Source organism: Daucus carota, chromosome 1 (genome assembly GCF_001625215.2).
Source record: "Daucus carota subsp. sativus chromosome 1, DH1 v3.0, whole genome shotgun sequence".
In the NCBI taxonomy this organism is placed as follows: Eukaryota; Viridiplantae; Streptophyta; class Magnoliopsida; order Apiales; family Apiaceae; genus Daucus; species Daucus carota.
This window is the reverse complement of record NC_030381.2, coordinates 5,325,341-5,347,073: the sequence shown is the minus strand read 5'-3', so window position 1 is coordinate 5,347,073 and position 21,733 is coordinate 5,325,341. Positions and strand designations below refer to the sequence as shown.

At 30.2% G+C, this 21,733-nt stretch overlaps 1 protein-coding gene across 1 annotated transcript; it reads right to left on the bottom strand.

The window, feature by feature from the left end:
- Nucleotides 1-4,600: 4,600 nt before the first annotated feature.
- On the bottom strand, nt 4,601-13,728 carry LOC108216758 (BOI-related E3 ubiquitin-protein ligase 1-like). Its single transcript, XM_064094404.1, has 3 exons — nt 13,631-13,728; nt 5,355-5,706; nt 4,601-5,233 (listed from the first exon to the last, which is right to left on the bottom strand). The coding sequence occupies exons 1-3, from the start codon at nt 13,726-13,728 to the stop codon at nt 4,601-4,603; spliced, it is 1,083 nt and encodes a 360-aa protein (XP_063950474.1).
- Nucleotides 13,729-21,733: the final 8,005 nt, after the last annotated feature.

The window sequence follows — 21,733 nt, the reverse complement described above, 5'->3', positions numbered from 1 at the left end:
CATAAAAAAGGGGGAGATTGATACTCTAAAGGTTTTGATGATGACACTAACAGCAAGCTAATAACATGAAACTGATATGTGTGAGCATATCAAAGGTTGTTTATGCGGACTAACAGTATTTCAGGATGTTAGCATGATTATAACTGTCAGCAAGCTTACAGGGTGATTTACAAGCTATCAGCAGGCTTACAGCGTGAACAGAGAAACAATCGGATAAAGATCAAAGTCTATTTTCATGGAGATTTAATAGGAAACGAATTTGTAAGGATTATAATATTTGTATATATCTTATATAAATATTAGAGCTCGGTTTTATAAAGAGTTTTCATTCAAAAACGTTTTCCTAACTAATAGGAGATTTTATCTCAAATCGATCTTATCTACAAACTCCTATCTAGTTTAAAATGGTTGGATTTTATTTAAATATCTTACTGAGATAATTTCAAACATGGGTTATCTTTTACTCAGTAAACATATGTCATCCAAACGTTCATTATTCAAATCAAATTTAAACGTGAGGTTGTTACCAAGATCGTTGGAAATTTGTTGGATTATGACCGTTAGTGTGATGTATAAATACTTGAGTGTGATTTCTTTTTTAAGAACAAGAAAAACACACAAAGCTTTCTGAAATACAACTCTTTACATTGCTAAATCTTTTGTTGAGCTCTAGTACTTATATTTGCATATATATCTATATTGAGAGTTCATAGTTTCGGTTGTATTACACTTATTCATTGTATTGTTCAAGGTGTAATGTTTTGTTGCTGTGTATCCAGCTTGTGAAACAAGGGAACAAGGGAACTAGTTAGCTAGAAGAATATACTTGGGAAGTATAGGTCTTGGTAGGCTTTTGGTTCGTGGTTCAGGGGTTTCAGCAGGCTGATAACAGGAACAAGGGATAAAGGGAGTTATATTATTGAATCTTGTAATCGTTGATATTATTGATTAATAATATAATCTCTTACCAGTTGGTAGGGGACCAGGACGTAGACCAATAGGGTTAGGGGTCGAACCTGGCTAAAATTCTTGGTGTTGCTAGCATACTGCTTTATATTCTCTGCATTGCATTTATATTGTTAGCTAGTAACAGCAGGCTGTCATTGATAGATTAATATTATTTGGTAACTTATAAAAATCAGGTATATTAGCCATAACACCTATTCACCCCCCCTGGGTGTGTAATTTCACTATTCTTAGGACACATCTTCTCAAAATCGGTGAACTCCACTCAAACAGGTATCATTAGGCTTCTTTACCACCACAGTATTAACTGATCTGCTTCGATAAAAAAAATTAATTTAACTTCTCTATCTTCAATAATCGATGCACTTCTTCGTTCCAAATTTCAGCCCTTTGTTCGCCGATCGATTCTATGTTTTTGTCTTATCCCCATTTAGTAGGATCAATATTTAGATAATAACACAATATTTCAGAAATTATTCCCATCTTATTGTAAGCATGACTCCAAGCAAAAATATTTCATTTATTCTTCAAGATGTGAACAACCTACTTCTTAATTATGATCCAAGATATACATTGATTTCATTTATTTTTCAAAGTGTGAACAACCTACTTCTTAATTATGATCCCTCCTAATCTTTTTTGAAATCTTTCCAGTAACTTCAATTCAAAATTAAACATATCGACTCTAAACCAAAGTCTCAATGAACAAAACTTGCATAATAAAAGAATTGATATTCGAAAAGTGTAAGCTTGAAAATGTTCTTTCACATTATTTTTGAAAATGTGCAGAGAAATTAGAAGTTCAGATCACTTTTGGATAGTCTTGAAATAATTGTGCTTGATGACTATACAAAAGAATAAATAGAAGTTCGGATCACCAGTTCTTAATGATTTTTAGGCTGGATTTGGTGCTTTGATTCACAAAGTTGAAATATAAATATGTTGAAGTCTTATGCGACCATGTAGTTCAGCAACTGCTCGGATACAAGTACATTAGTTCTCCGGGTTTGAATGACAGGCTATTTCTGGTTATATTATATGATGCAGCTCTCAGGTGCAGAGTTTAAAGTTCAAATATCGGAAAATTGAAATATCCACTAAATTATTTTCACAAATCTTAATGAACAATTTATGTCTTGTTCAATTGAAACCGATCATATTGAAATTTTGTGCGCATATAAATCATCGCATAATTATTATGTGAAAACATGTATCATAATAAGATTTATGGATGCACGTGTATAACCATGTTTTCTTTCATCTCTTAGAATAAATTTTTTAGTAAAATATATTTGAAAATATAATTCATTTAAATTATAACTTTTAGTTACTTTAATTAAAATAGAACGGAACGATTAAAATAGATATTAAAGTATAAAGACTCATAAATGGGTTCAAATATATACCGATTGACCATCAACGGACCAAATTTTTTTATGAATTGAATTTTAATGTATTAATTTGTAATTCATGCTATGTACAAGTGTCTTATGTTTTTTTTATTATTATATCTTTTTTATTTCAAAAATATATTTATGATATATAGTATAAATATGTGTTTTTTGAAAATAATTTTTTAAATGATTAATAAATGTGTTTGTGTTAATATATTTTTTTTGATATGTTAAGTAACTATTCTTATTCGACATGTTAAAAAAATCTAAGATTCATCTTGTTAAAAGACTTATAAATAATTAATATGTAATTTAGTTATAATAAAGAGGACCTATTAAATTATTTTATAAATTAAAGTAACCATAAGTACGTAAATACACTAATTATTTTTTAGTGTTTCGATTTTGATATTATTGAATAGTTGTTAGTGTAGAATTAATTATAAATATAGAAGATTCTCTTTATTATCACTGTAAAACAAGTTTTAGGGAGGAGAATTTGTGATTATACCTCCTGAGCAGAGCTTAATAAAAAAGTTTTATATTCAAAATTCTATGAAAATCCAATAAATAAACCCCTGATAAGTTAAGATTTGTATGATACTCAATTAAAAATTAGGCTAAAATGAGTTAGATAGTTTGACCAAAATGATTTTGAACATCTTACTTAATTTTTGATTAAACGGTGTATCCCTAGTATACCAAAAAAGAAGTTTTATTGGTAATACTGTATAAATTTGTTTTCAAAAAACTTGACTAGAGTTATGAGAGTCGGCAAAAAAAAGTTTTATTGGTAATACTAGATAAATTTGTTTTCAAAAAACTTGACTAGAGTTATGAGAGTCGGCCGCTCCATCTTTCTCAAACCCTAACCTCTTCCATCTCCTTCTTCACCTCTTCTACCCGTATTTATACCTATCTCCTTTCATCCCATCCTAATTCACTAGACGTTCCTTCTCCATCCACACAATACCTCTTCTCTTCTTTTCAATTTCCTATCGATAATCCTTTTTTTCTTCAATAAAATCGAGTTTTGTTCCACAAGATTCGAGAATCCCATTTGGGTTTTTCTCGTTGTCTTTAGTCTGAGTTATTGTTTGTGTGTTTGAGTGTCTAGCTTTGTACGATGTGTCTCGCATTATGCGATGTGTTTGTGTTGAAAATGAATTCTATGGTGTATTGGGAGATCCGGAGAACTCGCATCAACAGCACTTTCGGCAGGTCTAAAGCTGGTGTCCGGCAAGTAGATAGCTGGAGTGTATATGGAACGGTAGTGAAAATATGAGGCTTCTAAACTTAGTTTTTGCAACTGAGTCCTCTGAACAGTGCACTATCCATGAAATGAATTAATGTGAGGGTCAATTGTGAAGCTACTGTTTTCGGCGGAGATGCAGGTTGGATTGCTCAAGAAACCATCATCTTCATTAAGCAATTCCGAAAACAAAGTGGTTAATTATTTAGATCGTTTATTTGTTTTTCAACCTGGTTGCATGATCAATTGGGATTTGTCTTGATTCAGTCTCTTTCGTATTAATGAAATCCGCTCTACATTTTGGAGAAAAAAACAAATATATTAGAGTTTATAATCATACCAAATCACCACCAAATAATTATCTAATTAAATATAGCCTTAAAGACTCCCTTGTATATAAGCCACCGATTAATATAATAGGCAATGAACGAATTTTTTTTATAGTGTGTAAGATAAGATTTAATTACTTATGCTTAATACTTTCATGTGCTGCAGTCGTAAAGTTTATGATATTATTTCATATATTATAACATGTTTGAAAAAAAATATTTATGTAAATATATTGTTGTGGGATCATTATAACTTATAATCTTTAATTTAATTACCCACACATTGATGAATCCTAATTTTAAGAAAACCAAGATATATTCATTTTAATTATAAAAAGATATATAATCATGGATAAACTTCTTTTTGAGCATATTATATATATAATTTATTATTACTAACAGAAACGGTGATGTTACACGTTACTTGAGAACATCATAAATTATTATTTGAAAAGAAATACTAACATTACACACATTGCTTCAAAACATCACAATTTATTTTTATTAAAAAAACAGTAACATCACACATTGCTTGAATATCACAAGCTCACAGCATACATAAAACTTAAACTTAACAAACAGCTGATAGACCACCACTGGTATGGTCCGAAAAGACTCAGAAGCACCGCACATTTCCTTTTTATTCAAACATAATTTTCTCAGATGAAGCTTAAAGGGGCTGTTGCAGTCATCACAGTTTCACACACAGGGCAGGGACAGTAAAGAAGGGATTCACGAGTTCCACAAACAATGCAAAAGCACAGATGACGGCATGGCAACGCCAAAACACTAGTTTCCAATTCACCACAGCTCTTGCACATCATCTTTTCGCCACTGCCTTCCCCGGTCTCAGCAGCTCCTATCTGCACCTTCTCAGTGGCGGTTTCACCATCTTCTGCCTTTGCCACTGCCTGAGAGTTCCCTGGTGTGTTCTCTGCAGAGACGTTGCTACCACTGTAGGACTTAGCTTCCTGCTCCTCATGGGGGGCCTCCACAGCACCAATTGCTGGCACAAGCCCCTGCAGCCTCCTAAGCTCTCCGATGGCAACTTCTAGGTTGGTGTACAGAGATACAGCCTTAATTTTCCATGCACCTGCACAATCTGACAATTTCTGGTTCTCATTATAAAGATCGTTAATACCTTCATGGAGTGCACAGTTCAATCTCTTGAAGTTTGAAAGTTCCACATCTTTTTGTTTCAAGAGATTCAGCAAAGGGCCTCTCACACTATTAACCAGGTGTTGAAGTGCCTGGTTCTCTTTTTCCGCAAATTGTACTCTAAGCCGCTTGCTCTGCATCAATAATATACCAGTTAATAACTTAACCAAGCAGCAGAAACAAATAAGAATTTCGTATATCATACTAATTAAACAGGGAAACAATTATTGGTAATCTAGAAAAATTTGAACTCACTTGTTGGCAAAGAAGACGATCACTCTCCCTAAGGGCGATCATTTCATCCCTAATCTGTGGAGGGGCAAAATTACGGACCGGAAAATTAACATTGTGCAGATTGTTAGCTTCGTTTGTTATTGATGATTCTCTGGAACGCTTTCTTTCGCCATCAGGCAGTTGCATGTTAGCAGGTGCACTATGAGCAGGAACTGTTTCATTCACTTGCGGCTGAATCACCATGTTTATTGAACCAAGTAACATATGATTGATACCCAGCCACGGGTTGTCCACTGTAGTAGCAAAAGGATTTGCACTACCCATCTGCACATGATTGTTAAGCCCTGCTGCAGCCTGATTGTTCCCAAACTGTCTGCAAAAAACAATTTTACCCCAGTATAAGACTCAATGAAAAATGAAAAATAGATCAGATACACATAACTAGTATAAAACATGCTTTTTCATGTATGATTAAAATCAGACAAACAAACATACACACTGCTGTGCCTGGATTGAGATGCCATGGGATGGATGCAGTTATAGTGTTAGGAAGATGTGAGTATATGTTGTTGGAGAGAAAGGAAGAGAGAGCAGTCGATGGTGAGGGAATGAATGAGTTTCGGTGCATTTTATAGACTTTGAGAGTGGGTTGTGGGGTGAGTTAAACTAGTGGAAAATGTTAGAGACACAAAATTGGGTACAAAATGACACATGTTAAGTTTTGAGTGGAATGATTTTATATTGCATCAATTAAAACATCCCACCCGGTTACTGTGGTGATTTTGGAGATAGAAAATGAATAAAAAATTCTAACCAAAAATCAAATAATATCATTTTGGAATATTTGGGAGGATTTACTCTCTAAAAAAGTTATTTAGGAGGAATAATATTGTATTACGAATTTACAATTTTAAAGAAAATTTAAGTATCTCTCATGTATATGTTTTGTTTAAGAAAATAAAACCAATAATAATGTTGTGATCATCTCTTGAAATATAATATTTCTATATAATCTCTCAAGCTATTTGATAATAATCCTTTTATAATTATACATTTTTCAAGTTCTAAATATATTATGGTATAATAATTTCGGAAATATTTCCAGAAAAACATCTGTACCGCGCGTGTTCCTACATACAATTCCGCGCGTGTTCGAAACTCCACTCGTAGACAAAACCTGTAAACCTACATACAATTCCGCGCGTGTGTTCGAAACTCCACTCGTAGACGAAACCTGTAAACCTATGGACAATTCCGCGCGTGTTCCTCCTGCTCCAAGTATATCTTTCTATTCTAAACTAGGGTTGTTTTTGATACCTAGATTTAGATAGATAAAAGTAAAAAATTTATGATCACCTAATTGAATACAGAAAGATAATTTTGTTTATTTTAGTTAGAACAAATTGTGAAATATGTTGTTTTTACTAAAATAATTTTTTCGAATTTATTAAAGGAGGAAATTGTGACTTATTAATTATTTCATCCATCACCTCAAAAGCACTTGTGTAATCTTGATATTATGTTTATTGACATATATAATATTTTTAAATGTATTTTTAATTTGAAATTAATTTATTAATTATATTTTATATATTCAGAAGTGAACTTTATCAGATTATATTATAATATTAAACTTTATCCATCTAGAATTATCTTCGAAAACAAGGCTTAAATAATAAATGGGACTATCGCAACTATTTTGTCATGTATCTGTCCTCTTTTTTAATTATTAGGAGTACTGGTTTAATAATTGTCACCTATTATTTTTATTTTATTATATATATATATATATATATATATATATATAATTGTTGAATATTTATATTATTGCAAAAAATTTTGTAGACAACTTTTCATAAATAAAGTTTATCATATATGCACTTTCTCTAAAAATGATTGAAAAATTTACAAGCGCATAAGTAGCTAGACTAGTAATAATATCGACCTCACTAAAAATCAATCCTTCTTGACTACTTTTCATAAATAAACTTTTTATTTTTCTATTTTGAAAGAATAATTAAAATTTGAAAGAATAATTAAAATTTAAACAAGCAGATAATTAACCAGCTAGTATGGATAAATTTAAAATAATAACTTATGATAAGTCCGTATGTCTCTTTGATTAATTTGATGTTATATGTGCCTTATGAATTATTAAAAGTATAATAATAAATTATTTTATTTATTTGAATGATATTTTTTTAAAAATATTCATAAAAATAAAATAAATTGTTTAAACATGAATTTGGGTTATTTTAACTTTAAGTCCACTCATTCTACAAATATTTTTCAGTTTAAAATGACTTTAAGCCTAGAAAATGGTTGCTAAAACGTTAAAAAGTCATACTTAGAGGTGCATTCAACAGGGATTTCTCTAAATTATATACTCCCTTCGTTTCAAAATATATGTCTACATTTGAAAAAAAATTGTTTGAACATATTTGTACACTTCAACTTTCAATATAAATTTATATTTCCAAAATCAACCCTCATTTACATATTTCTAATTTATATTTTCACGATCAACCATATACCACATATTAGGTTTAATGACTTAATACACCACTTTTTTCTAAAAATCCACTATGTGATTTTTTGAAGGTGAACATGTAATTTGAAATGGAGGAGTATTATCTGGGGATTTTAATGAATCACCTCGGATTTTGATTATATACGCATTTCACTAAAATACAACAAATATTGTTAAGTATTTAGAATTTATGCACAATATTATAAAATTTTATAAATTTTTGTTCAATTTCAAAATTTCAAAATATATTGAATAATCTCACAAAATCTATTCGTTTATAGTCCAAAAAATCCTAACCGAATTCACGAGATTTTAAGTATAATTCAAATTCTGAATCCAATACCATTAAATTTTGTAGAATAAATCTCAATTGAAAACTCCAATATTTTGACACGTTTTTTAAAATCTGAGTTAGATATACCGGAATTTTATGTATAAAAAATTCTTTTAAAATATCAGTTGAATACATGGCGCTTAATATCCAAAAGAGAAATTAGCTGGTGCTCAAATCCAAAAAATAGACTTGATAGACACATAGAAAATTACATAAAGTACTTAGGGGCGAATTTAGGAAGAGGCACACCAAAATTCGTCATTTTTTCACCGTTCTAAATTTTATAAAATTATGAAAGTGTCTCAAAAATTTTAAAATATACAAACATTTTTCAAAAATTTATTTTATATTCTTATTAGAAACAATCCCAGATCAGTCCCTCCTCCATGTTTATCACTTTAGCATTTGTATTGAGTCCCATACATATCCAATGCTGCATGCAATTGAAATGTGATCAAAAGTCTATGAGCTGATGTTTTAATAAATTTCTTTTCTTTGTCCTCGCTCATAAGGGTACAAACCTTCATGCAAAAGCATGTGAATGTGATTTCATAAAGACTTCCTTATCTTCATAAACTTTGCTTAAAAGTAAATAGCTCCAAAATGGCATGCACAAAGTGAATAGCTCCAAAATGGCATGCACAAAGGTTCAGAATTCATGCAAATGCAAATTCAGATATAAGAAAATTAACTCATATATGCATGCCAATCTATAACTGATATTTTTGGTATTGGAGAAACAGAATTGTCATTGCAAGATATGTCACACTTTGAAAACTGGGAAGTAACGGATGCAATCTTATTTATAAAACACAAAAGAGTGGGGGGTTCCGGACATTAACCGTAACCACACCAATTAATTAAAATGGTTTTTCGGTTGCCGTTAACCATTAGTCGGTTGCGGTTTTTCTACTTTTGTCCATAATAATTTTTTTAAAAAAAATATAAAATTTTCATAAACATGTACAGTATGTTCGGTTACTCCAGTTTCCATATATGAGGATATTGGAAACGTTACATACTTTCATCTAAAAAAACTTAATACACAATAAAAACTAAAATATACATATTTCAACAAGAAATTATATGATGTCAACTCAATATAATTATCCAAAATTAACTAATCATGAAATTCAAATAAAAAGTCTTCAAAAAGTACATAAATAAAAGAGTAGAATAGATTTCATAATAAAATTTGATCAGCAGATTAATAACATAAATATTCTGCTCTGTGGCAAACTACAGTAGTCCTAATTTTCGAGTAAGCGCTCCTCCAAATATTTTCGGTGCGGTTTTAGCATAAAACCGAAAATAAAACCGTACCATTAATTTCGGTTTTTTATTTTGATTATTTTCGGTTTGGTTTTTCACAGTATGGTTTTTCGGTTTTTTCAGGGTTTTTTTTGGGTTTCGATTTTTTCATTTCACCCTTTTGTGAGAGAGACGTGCACTGTTTAATTTAAATTTAATTAGTGGTGTCAATGTGAGGTAAAATTAATGCGGCCACATGATTTACACAATTTCGAGGGCCTCATCATTCATGTGATCATATATACCCTTAAAAACTAGTATAAATTTTATTTTTAGTAAACTATAAATTAGTATCATGTAAAAAATTTATTAGAACTTATAAAAAATAAAAATAAAAATGATTTTACTGGTTATCAGAATGCGCAACATGCTTTGCTTATAATTGTTGGCTAAATAGACCTATAAGATATTATGTAAACTTTACTCAACCTGTTAGATATTGTGTTTCGATGGTGTTGCTATATTGTTGGTTATAATTCAAAAATAGTATATTATTAATATTTAGATTGTTATAAATAGAATATATCAATTTAATATGATAATAAATGATGTGTAAGTTTTCTACCAATCTCTTATAAGTATGAGGTTGGCTAAAATAATAGATAATTATAGGAAACGGGGTTGGTTGTGGTTGGAGTATCATTTTTTTAAAAGATTGATAATATTTTTTATTTTTAATATGTCAATTCAGTTTTTAATTTAAGAACTTATCATAGTTAGAGATAGAGCATGTTTGCCTGGGCTTAAAGCCCATGCTTTAATTCATCAGTGGTTTTAAGGTGAAAAATGTCTGTTTGTATAATAAGCAAGAAGTCAGCTTAAAGTCGAAAATAAGCCAGAAGCTGACTTAAAGCCAGAAGTTAGTTTGATGTATTTTTTTCAGTGACTACTTTTTTTTGAACTCTTTTTTGATAAAAATTACTACTATGTCATAAATTACTCATAAATCATGTTTATTTCTATTATTATATTTTTAATAACTTGTAAGTCATTAATAAGTCAAAATTACCTAAACAGAAATTTTAATCTCTCAACTTATTCCCTCTGTATCTTTATGCTTTTCCCATTTGAGATGTTGCAACTGTTCATAACATGAGACAAATTACTAATTTACGCATAATTTATAGGATCAAATATAGTCATGAGTGATCTTGTTAGATTCGTATTTATATGAGTACTTTAATACAGTGAAATTTTTATATTTAATATTAATACAAACTTAAAAATATTAATGATTAAAAATGTGTGTTGGCAAACGTGTCGAAGGCAAACGGGAAAAGTATTAAGAGACGGAGGGAGTATCAAATAAGTCACATTAAGTTATAAATCAGGTTAAATCATGAGTCATAAGCTCAGCCAAACAGGCTCACAGTCTAATCTATCCGACTATTTGCCACTTCCTCTGCAGGGTCTAAGGATTTTTGTAGGTACTATAATTCGCCTTAACAAAACCGTGGTTATAAAACATGGGCCGTAATAATTTTTCTAGCGGATACTTTGCTACATACCCTACGTCTCTCGGACAAACTTAAACGCGTAAATAAATTTAAATTAAATTTAAATTTAAATTAAATTAAATTTAAATTAAATAAATTTAAATTATTGGGGATGAGGAATTGGTTCGACTTCATTAAAATTAAAAAGACCAATAACTTAGGAATTTGAGTCCAAGCTAAATTGCATTTTTACTTTTTATATACAAAATATTTATTTATATACTTAATTAATAAGCGAAATTTTATTGCAGTGAAATATAAGAAGTACCAAGTATTAAAGTAACAAAATTTGACTATCATTCTTAATTTTTATTTAATAATAAAAATTACCATACTACTGTGAAAAGACTTCTATAAAATTTTGCAATGTAACAATTGTATCACCAAAAAAATCACATCCCTAATGGAATTATTTGTTTTAAATTTTAAATCTCAAATAATTTAATTTTCGAAACAGCTGCATAAATTCTTATCATGTTTCAAAATTCAAATAAATAAAGAATTCATATTTATATTATTAACTAAATCCATATTAATATAAAATTTAATTCAAACTACTATCTTTCACAAAATTGCGATATAAAGACGAAAAATGTGTGGGAACACCGTCATCAATTCAGTCGTGACCACTACTAGCATTAGAACAATTATTCATGCTGCAGCATATTGATCAAAATATAAGAACAATTGGTTTTGAATTGAAGTCATTTACTTAAAAGCTCCGTTAGACTTTAATATTCGTTAAGATTTTGTAATGTAAAGATTATCCCACAAACATAATCACCTCGTCAATGAAATTATATGTTTTAATTTTTAAAACGTAATTAATTTAATTTACACTACAACTCTATAAAATTCTATCATGTTTCACAATTCAATTAAATAAAGAGTTCATATTGATATTATTAGCTAAATCTGTATTTGTTATAATAAAAAGATCGGAACATAAGATATTGTTAAAAAAATGGATAGTAAATTAGTTTTGAATTTAAGTTATATAACTTGAAAATTACGTCAGACTTTTATATTGATTTTTCAAACAACTTTTGAAAGAATTATCACTACTACACCTAAATGAACTGCCGGTAACAATTTCCTATTAAATAACTAAATACGAGTTACATTTTTTAAGAGTTTATTAAGATTAAAGACCCTACAAGCCAATTTATATATATTTGTTGGCGTCGATTAAGTTTTCCATCACTTTAGAGCTTATAAAACAGCATAATGTTTTCACTAAAATAAAACATATCATTCGGAGATAAATTCATATCCTAACATGTATTTAAAAATAATTTTTTAGCAAATATTAAAATTTAAAATAGGATAAAATGTTACACATCGAAAGTTTGATATCTAAACAATAATAATTTAATTACATTAAAAAAATGATGATGTAATTAAATAAAAAATTACTTTTTAATAAATAGTATATATAAAATAATTTTAGGAATTTATGATTGAAAAGGGTTATAAACTAATAATATTTAAGTCGGTAAAATCAGAAAATCATCGATATACTTATATAAAGGAGAAGCAAGGGGCGTGTAGGTGGCGCCTCTCACATCGCTTCGTTCTATTTTTCTAATTTTTTGGATGAAAAATATCAAAAATTAAAATTATCTTTTTTAGTTTTCGGTATATTAGAAGCAAGTTTCAAATCTGATTTTGTTTCAGATTATTTATGGAATATAGTAGCTTGAAAGTTTTAATCTGATTTTGTTTCAGATTATTTAATTATGAGAAAGAGTAACACACAAATCTCTCTGCACTTGTAAATACCCCTGTAGATTGTAGGGTTTTGGATCATCTAAACATAACCTCCTATCTCAAGCAACTTTTAAGTGAAGGCTGTTTATACAATATTAAAATATAAAGGCTGTTACGAGGGTAGTTATAGACCGCTATCTCGCGGATTTAAGTTAGATGTTTTTGTGCACAATTAATCTAAAAAAATTGGAGTAAAGTGACAATGTAAGAACATGATTATTATAAAAAAAACACAAATAAAATTAAGATTCGTCGTGCTTTAAATTGTTAATTACGGGTATAAATTTATTTTCATTTTTTCACCATAAATTATAGTCCAATATTGCAATTTTATATATTAATATTGGTATTACACCAAGATTTTTATAATATAAAATTTATTTTATCCTACAAATATTAATTTTAAAACAAATATATACTTTTGATAGATAGTCATAAAATTATTTTATTCTACAAATATTAATATTGAATCATTAATATAATTTTCATAGGCGGCGCTACGCGCTGCTTCTGAGTGTAAATGAATGAAATCTCAACTAAGTGTAAATGAATGAAAGAAAGCCCAAGCTGGAGCTCCAAGTCACAAATTTTAGTCAGAACTTGATGAGTCATGGTAGACCAGTAAGATCGGATCAGCTGCTAGAAAGATGACACAATATAAATGTTTATCACTTTGGCTTCTGTATTGGGTCGCATATATACATACCAATATACCATACATGCTTACTATTAATGTCGAATGCTGCATGCAACCGCTATGTGATCACATCATAGCATAGCATATATTGATGTCTGCAGCTCTTGTATATTTAAAGCATCTCGAACGATATATTGACTGTTGCTTTCATGCTAAGACCTTGAAGACTGGATTCTGGGCTCCAACAAACCATGCAAAAGCAGAGACGCCAGCATGGCCACGCCAAAAACGCTCAGTTCAAACTCACCCCAGCTCATGTACTTTTTCTTCTCCCCACTACCCTCCCCGTCTCACCAGCTCCAGTCTTCACCTTTTCGGCTTCAGTTTCCAGAACATCTTGTACTGCTATTACCTCAGCTTTCTCTTGTGTGTTTGTGCTCTTTCAGAGACATTATCACCGCAGAAAGAAGCAACACATTGCTCCTCGGGGGGCTGCCACCAGTTCGTGGCAAAAGCTTCTGCAGCGTGCTTACCTCAGCCAGGGCCACTTCCAATTTGTCACTGATAGAGGCGGCCTTGATTTCACAAGATATTGCATATTCTGTCCAAGCCTCGTTCACATCCAAAAGATTCTTCACATTTTTCTGAAGTGCCGCATTCAATTTCCCCATTTCCACGATCTCCTCATCTTTTCCCTTCAACTTTTCTAGGATAGGGGTCCTGACGCTGTCTACCAGATGCTGGACTGCTTGCTTATGTGTTTCTCCTCAAACCCTATTCTCAACCTCTTTCTCTGCATCAATATAATGCCAGTTGAAACCATAACCAAACCAAATTAATTAATCTCAACTTTTAGGTAAAGAATTTACATTGATGCCTAGGAATATATATACTGTTCTAATAACTCAAGGATATAATTATTAGGGTATCAGCAAAGAGTAATTTACAAAAATAACAAACTTATACCCCTTGGCAAAGCACACCTGCAGCGTCCATGATGGCAATTATGTCATCCTTATTAGCTTCAGGGGCATAAGCAGGGGACTGGAAAAAAACATTCTGATTGTTACCCTGGTTTTCCATTAATTAAATCTCTGGAACGTGTTCTTTGGCCATTTGGAAGCTCCATGTTAGCCGGTCCACTATTCGCAGAAATCTCTATGTTGGTTTGCCCATCTGCACAGGATCCTGATCCACTCTAGTAAAAAAAAAACTATTTGTAGTACCACCCATCTGCACTGCAGGATTGCTCAACCTTGCTGCAGCAGCTGCTTGATTGTTCACATTTCCTCTGCAAAATTATTTTTTAGCCGGTATGACCAAACATAAGCAAGATGAAGATACATATAGCAATCTATGATTCATATCAAACATGCTATTTCATAAATTAATAAATTTAGCATATCCACGTACTTGAATGGACGGATGTGTAAGTGTATAGTTTTAGTACCTATTATTTATTGTGTTGGCTGTTCGGACAAGTAGTGTGGTTTCTTGTTGTGGAATGCCATGGGGTGAGATGTAGGAAAGGTTTGGCAGCCGGGAAGATTTGTGTATCTTGCTGGGGATTGATGATTTTGGTTACAATTTAAAGATTCACCTTAGGTTGTTTAGGGAGAAATAAGCTAAGATAATATTAAATTTTTGAGATTGATCGAAACTGCATCTCTATGATTTTTGATACTAAATATTAGAGTAGATACTGTCTCTACGGATTTTTTTTCTAAGAGTGACTAAGTTAATAAAAAAAAATGCTAAAGACACGTACAAAAATGGTAAGAAAAGGACAAATAATAATCAAAATAATATTAATAAATATATATTAATCTTCCTAGTTAGAATTAATAAATATATATTAATATCCCTAGTTACATCATTCCAAAACTACCCATGTAGGTTATTTGTAAAAAATTTACTACATGTAGTATTACTCATTAAAACATGAAAAACGACAAATGACAAAGTATTTTCACACCAAATAAATAAATAAATTTCGGCAAAAATAAAAATAAATAAATAAATAGATAAATAATGCTATTTTTTGATTTTTTTATCATTACGGCTGAAATTAGTTTTAATCAAATGCTAATAATAATATTTCTCTATATGAAACACCTGTTTATCCTTGGGAATTTACCAAAAATACCACTTTTTATAAGTTTTTTTTTGCGATTTTACTATATTTTGAAAATATTTGCAAAAATACTAACTTTTTGAAAAATATTTGTAAAAAATGATCTTAGATGCAATCAGATGCAACTTAAGGTAATTGGCCTGCTGGGTTTGCAAGTATGTAGTTGCATGTGGTTGCAACATCGTACTTTTACAAATATTTTCAAAAGTTTGGTATTTTTGAAAAATGTTTGTAAAAGATGCGGTATTTTTGCAAAAAAATGTTTTTGACTTGGTTATCTATGAGAAAATCCCATTATCTTTTTACTTCCAAAGATTCAAGGTAAGAAGTGGAGCAAATTATTTATGGTTAGCTTAGTGGAACTAAAAAACTTAAGTATCCAGGCTCCGTCTCTGGCTTTTAAGTGCTGCTAGGATCTTTTACACATTTGGATGAAGCGAGCACACTCCATATTCTCAGAAATATTTACCATCCGAAAAGAGGAAAAATCGGAGTCTTTTTCTAAATAGAGTTTTCCGAAAAAACCTGCTGAGGAAGACCTCCTAGGGATAAGAGACATAGGGCTAAAGAGAGAACCAAAAATGATCTTTGGTATATAATCCTGCATAATCTCGAATATTATGAGTTCCGGTAGGTAGACCAAATAATACAATGCAATTTGAATTAGGGATTCCTTGTACAAGGTTCTACTATTCACAAGAATCAGATTTTCGTCTTGAAACAAAGCAAATGCGCGTTAATCGGCAACTTTACATAAGGCAGAGTTTGGTTTTTTGGGGTGATAATATTTTTCGTGAAAATTCTTTTATACTAAAAATTTGAAAATCAGCATTATTTTCATATAATTATTTGTTTAAAGTAAATTTAAAATTCAACATAAAATAAAGTCTTTGATTGAGATACTATAAGACTTATATAATTTATAGTATTTATTATGTCTTTTTGGATTGTGTAAAAGAATTATATTTAAATTTTATTAACTTTATCTTGGTTATCTAATTTTTTTTATGATTCTAAGATAATCTGCAATAGTATATGTGGTATTATATATTAAATATCAGAATTTATTAATATATTATATTTTTTATTCATTTTAACATAGATTATTAACTGCATTAAATAATATAAAGATGTCGTGATAAGAATTGCTTACACTTAATCTAAGAATATAAGTATAGAATAGAAATTTATATTTTTTTTGCTAAAATATCTAGAAACACTCAAGTTCATAGTATATTTATCTAAAATATATATTTCAAGGAAAAAAAATCTCATAGTTTATCCAAGATATAGATTTCTTGAAAATTCAAAACTTTTTAATCACTAATCTAGTTAATTATATTTGTACCATATGTTACAGACGGGTGAAAAATATAATAAGAATTATGTGAACATATTTTTTGTTTTATACTAAGCAATTCATTGGACAGAGTAACTGAATAACAAAAAAAGCCTCCATAAACCTAAAGAATAAAATATTTGATATATATGTAATTAATATTTTTATGTTTATTAAATTCGTTTAACCTGACTTAATATCTTTTAATACCCGTACTTTATTAAAGCTTCACGCGGTTCTAGCGATATTCTAGGTTGATAAGTAAATGATTTATCTTTTTAATACCCGTACTTTATTAAAGCTTCACGCGGTTCTAGCGATATTCTAGGTTGATAAGTAAATGATTTATCTTTTTTGAGTTTTCACTTTCCGGGTTCTCAGCACTCTAGATTGATATGATTTACTTTTGTTAAGGATGTCTTGTGACATTAAATTGGTGATAATTAGGGTTAGGTAAAATAATAATCTTTATCTCTTCCGTACTTATGTTAGGGTTGACATAGGGTTAATGAGAACACGGATAGAAGTAAGTAATTTCAGACAAGTATAACAATATATTTGTCAAACTAAATTAAAATAGATGATATTAAATTTATTATTAGAATTAATAATAAAAGATAATAAATAGCATATAATATATATATTCAACTTTGCTTCTAGATTTCAAGTTTTGTTATTAACAATTATAAAAAAAATTTATCTATAATTTCATTTTTACTAATATTTGTTTTCAATATGTTGGATTAAGGTGTAAGGTATGTAATGATTAGCAAGTTATATTTAGAAGTTTTATACTATAAATTAGTTTATATATTTTGCTGTGAGGTTTATATATAACAGGTGTTAAATATTATCAAAAAACAAATTCTCCTAATGTTTTCTAGTTTTTCATCATAGGATGCAAAATTTTGTTAACAAATTCGAATAAGTTCACTAACAATATCAAGACCAGAGGCACAGACAGACGAATTCACCCTACAGGTGATTATGGCCTTCCTGAATCAATTTTATGCACACATGTATATTGCTCATATCGAACACCGGTGTATATTGTCAAAAACGATCTATATTTCAAAGCAGAGGGAGTAGAATAACAACTATATGTAATTAACTAATATTTAACAATTTAAAAAAGAAGGGTTTGTTTATTTATTATTTTGAGAACATCACAAAATATCCTAAACTTCACAAAACATACCACAAAACATATCACTGGTGTGTATATATATAGAGAAGCATTAATACTAAAAAAAAAAAAATCTTTTCCCAGGTGAATCTCAAATAAGGCTGTTCTTAAAAAATATAATCTCCAAACAAATAATCTCGGAATGATACTTTTCTCAACGAGGCTGACAGGAATGCAGCTTTCACGGTGACACCACACACAGGGCAAGGAAGACCTTGAAGACGGGATTCAGGGGTCTCACAAACTATGCAAAAGCAGTTGCCAACATAGCCATGCCAAAATCGCTCATTTTTAACTCACTAGAGCACATGTACTTTTTCTTCTTCACACTGCCCTCCCTCGTCTCAGGCTCTCAGCGACTCCGGACTTCACTTTTTCTGCCTCATCTAGCACTTGCACTGCTACAACGGGTGCTTTCCCTTGTGTGTTTGTGTTCTTTTCAGAGAAACTACGACTAACTGCAAGAGAAGCAACATATATATTGCTCTTCAGCGGGGGTGCCCAAGTACCATTTGGTGGCAAAAGCCCCTGCAGCCTGCTTATCTCAGCCAGCGCAGCTTCCAATTTCTGACTGATAGAGGCGGCCTTGATTTCACAAGATATTGCATATTCTCAATCCAAAAGATTCTTCACATTTTTCTCAAGTGCCATGTTCAGTTTTCTCAAGGTCCTGACACTGTCTACCAGATGCTTGGACTGCTTGCTTCTGTTTCTCCTCAAACTGTATTCTCAGCCTCTTGCTCTGCATCAATATTATGCCAGTTGAAACCATAACCAAATGAAAATAATAAACAATATATATTTTAAAATCAATCTCAACTTTTAGGTAAAGAATTTAATATTAATGCCAGGGAATATATATATACCGTTCTAATAACACAAGGATATAATTATTAAGTTATCCTCAAAGAGTAATATACAAAAATAACAACTTCTACCCCTTGGCAAAGCACATGCGCCACGTCCATGATGGTGATCATGTCATTCTTCACATCTTGAGGGGCATAATCAGGGACCAGAAAAAAGGATTCTGATTGTTGCCCTGGTTTTCCATTAAATCGATCTGGAATGTGTTCTTTGGCCATTAGGAAGCTGTATGTTAGTCGGTCCGCTGTTGGCAGAAATCACTGGGTTGGTTTGTGGCTGATTGATAGTTCACAGTTTGTCTGCAAAATCATATTTTAGCCAGTATCGATCAAACATAAGGAAGATAAAAGATACACTTTGCAATGACTCATATCAAAGATGCCATTTGATAAATTAATAAATTTAGCATATCCATATAGTTTGAGTACCTATTATATGTTGTGAGGGAATAATTATAGATAATAGCTTGGCACTGGGGAAAGATGTGTCTATCTTGCTGGGATGATGTACCGGAGGTTGTTTAGGAAGAAACAAGCCAATATACTACATCTTAGATCTTAGAGATACAAACTGTATCCATCAGATCTTTGGTACTAAATAAAATAGATCGCTGTTCGCCAGAGTTACTAAATTAATAAATGAAAATGTTACAGGTATAAAATGACATGTAGGAGCATATAAATTAAATTCACCATTTAAATCAATTCAATATGTAATAAATTTTGTATGCAATTTAGATAGTAGCATTATTTACTAATAAAAGAGAAAGTCCTTTCAACCAAATTGCTACTATGTGATTTACTTATATCATTATGATTGAAATTAGTTTTAAACAATAACTAATAAAAATATTCCTCCATTTTAAACACCCAGACTATTATTCACACAAATGTTTGCTTAAATTAAAGTTCAAATTCAATATCAAATAAAGTCTTCGATTATCATTCTACAAAACTTTTGTAAATTATAGTATTTTTTATGTTTTTTGTGTAGGGTAAAAAATTATATTTAAAATTTATTAACTTTATGTTGGTTATCCAAAATTTTTCTATGATTTTATGATAATTTGCAATAGAAAATGGAATCTTATATATATATATATATATATATATATATATATATATATATATATATATAAATTAAATATTTAAATGTAATGCTAAATTATATGTTTTATTTATTTTAACATAAAGTAAAAACTACATCAAACTAATATAAGGATGTCCCTTAGTCTAAGAGTTTAAGTACAAAAATAATATTTAAAAATTTTGTGTTACATTATCTGCGGGCATACAAGTCCATAATATATTTATCTAAATTATATATTCCAAAAAATAATATAAAACTCTTATAATTTAAGAAAAATATAGATTTCTTGAAAATTCAAAAAATTTTGATTACTTATCTAATAAATTATATTTGTACCACATCTTATGGATTCATCCTCGGTTGAAATTTCAAAAGATAAATCATCTATATTTCAAATTAATCTCATATTTATTATGTTATGTTTGTAATACTATTATAATAATAAAAAAATCATTTGCAGAAGTCATAACAAACGAAAAATAATAATAGAATAACAACTACATGTAACTAGTTAATAATTTTTTTTTAACAGATATAGAAATACGGTTTTTCTATGATGTGCGGGCACACAATAAGCACTAACTCCTATGAGTTGGTGCATTTTTATTAGTCATCTAATCATAAATAAGGATAGCCCCTTACATTTACACCAAGTCCACCAATCAAAATCCACCAAACTCCTCAAATTTAGTGTTTAGTGTGTGCTCATGGCCACACACTAGAAAGACCCATAGAAATAAACCAATAATAATATAAAAGAATGTTTCAGTACTTTACATGTATCACAACGTAAAATAAACCAAATTTTATACCTGTCCAAAACTTCACAAAAAAGATTACCGGTTTAAACAAACTTATACTAATTAAAATCTTGAATCACTAAACATTGAAAACAATTAAATAATCTTCTCAAAGTACATCACAAACAAGGTATTCTTCAAATAAACAATCATTGAAAACAAATAATCTTCTCAAGATAAATCACAAACAAGGTATTCTTGAAATAAACAATCTCCAAACAAACAATCAAAGCGATACATCTCAAATGATGCTAACAGGGACCGCTGCTTTTATGATGACGCCACACACAGGGCAAGGACCACCTTGAAGACGGGATTCAGGGGTCCCACAAACCATGCAAAAGCATAGATGCCAGCATGGCCATGCCAAAACGCTCAGCTCAAACTCATCACACAGCATGCACTTTTTCTTTTCACCACTCCCTTCTCCCGGCCATTCCGATCTTCACCTTTTCTGCAAATGCAGCAACTGCTTGATTGTTCATGGTTTGTCTGCAGAATTATTTTTAGCATCAAACACAAGCAAGATAAAGATACACATAACAATATATATATGATTCATATTAATGATATGCTCTTTCATAAATTAATAAATTTAGAATATCCACACTTAAGTGGATGTGAAAGTGTATAGTTTGAGTACCTATCACTTGTTGTGATGGCTTGCGCGGGGAAGTGTTGTTGTTGCTGGTTGTGGGATGCCATATAGTGAGATATAGGTAAGGTTTTGTGAGGAGAAAGGCACCTGGAAAGATGTGTGTATATTGCTGGGGATGATGATTATGGTTGCAATTTAAAGATTCAAGAGATTGTGAAGGGAGAAACAAGTCGAGATAATATTAAATGATAAGAAATCTTAAAGAGATAATATTAAATGATAAGAAATATTAAAGATACAACCTCCATC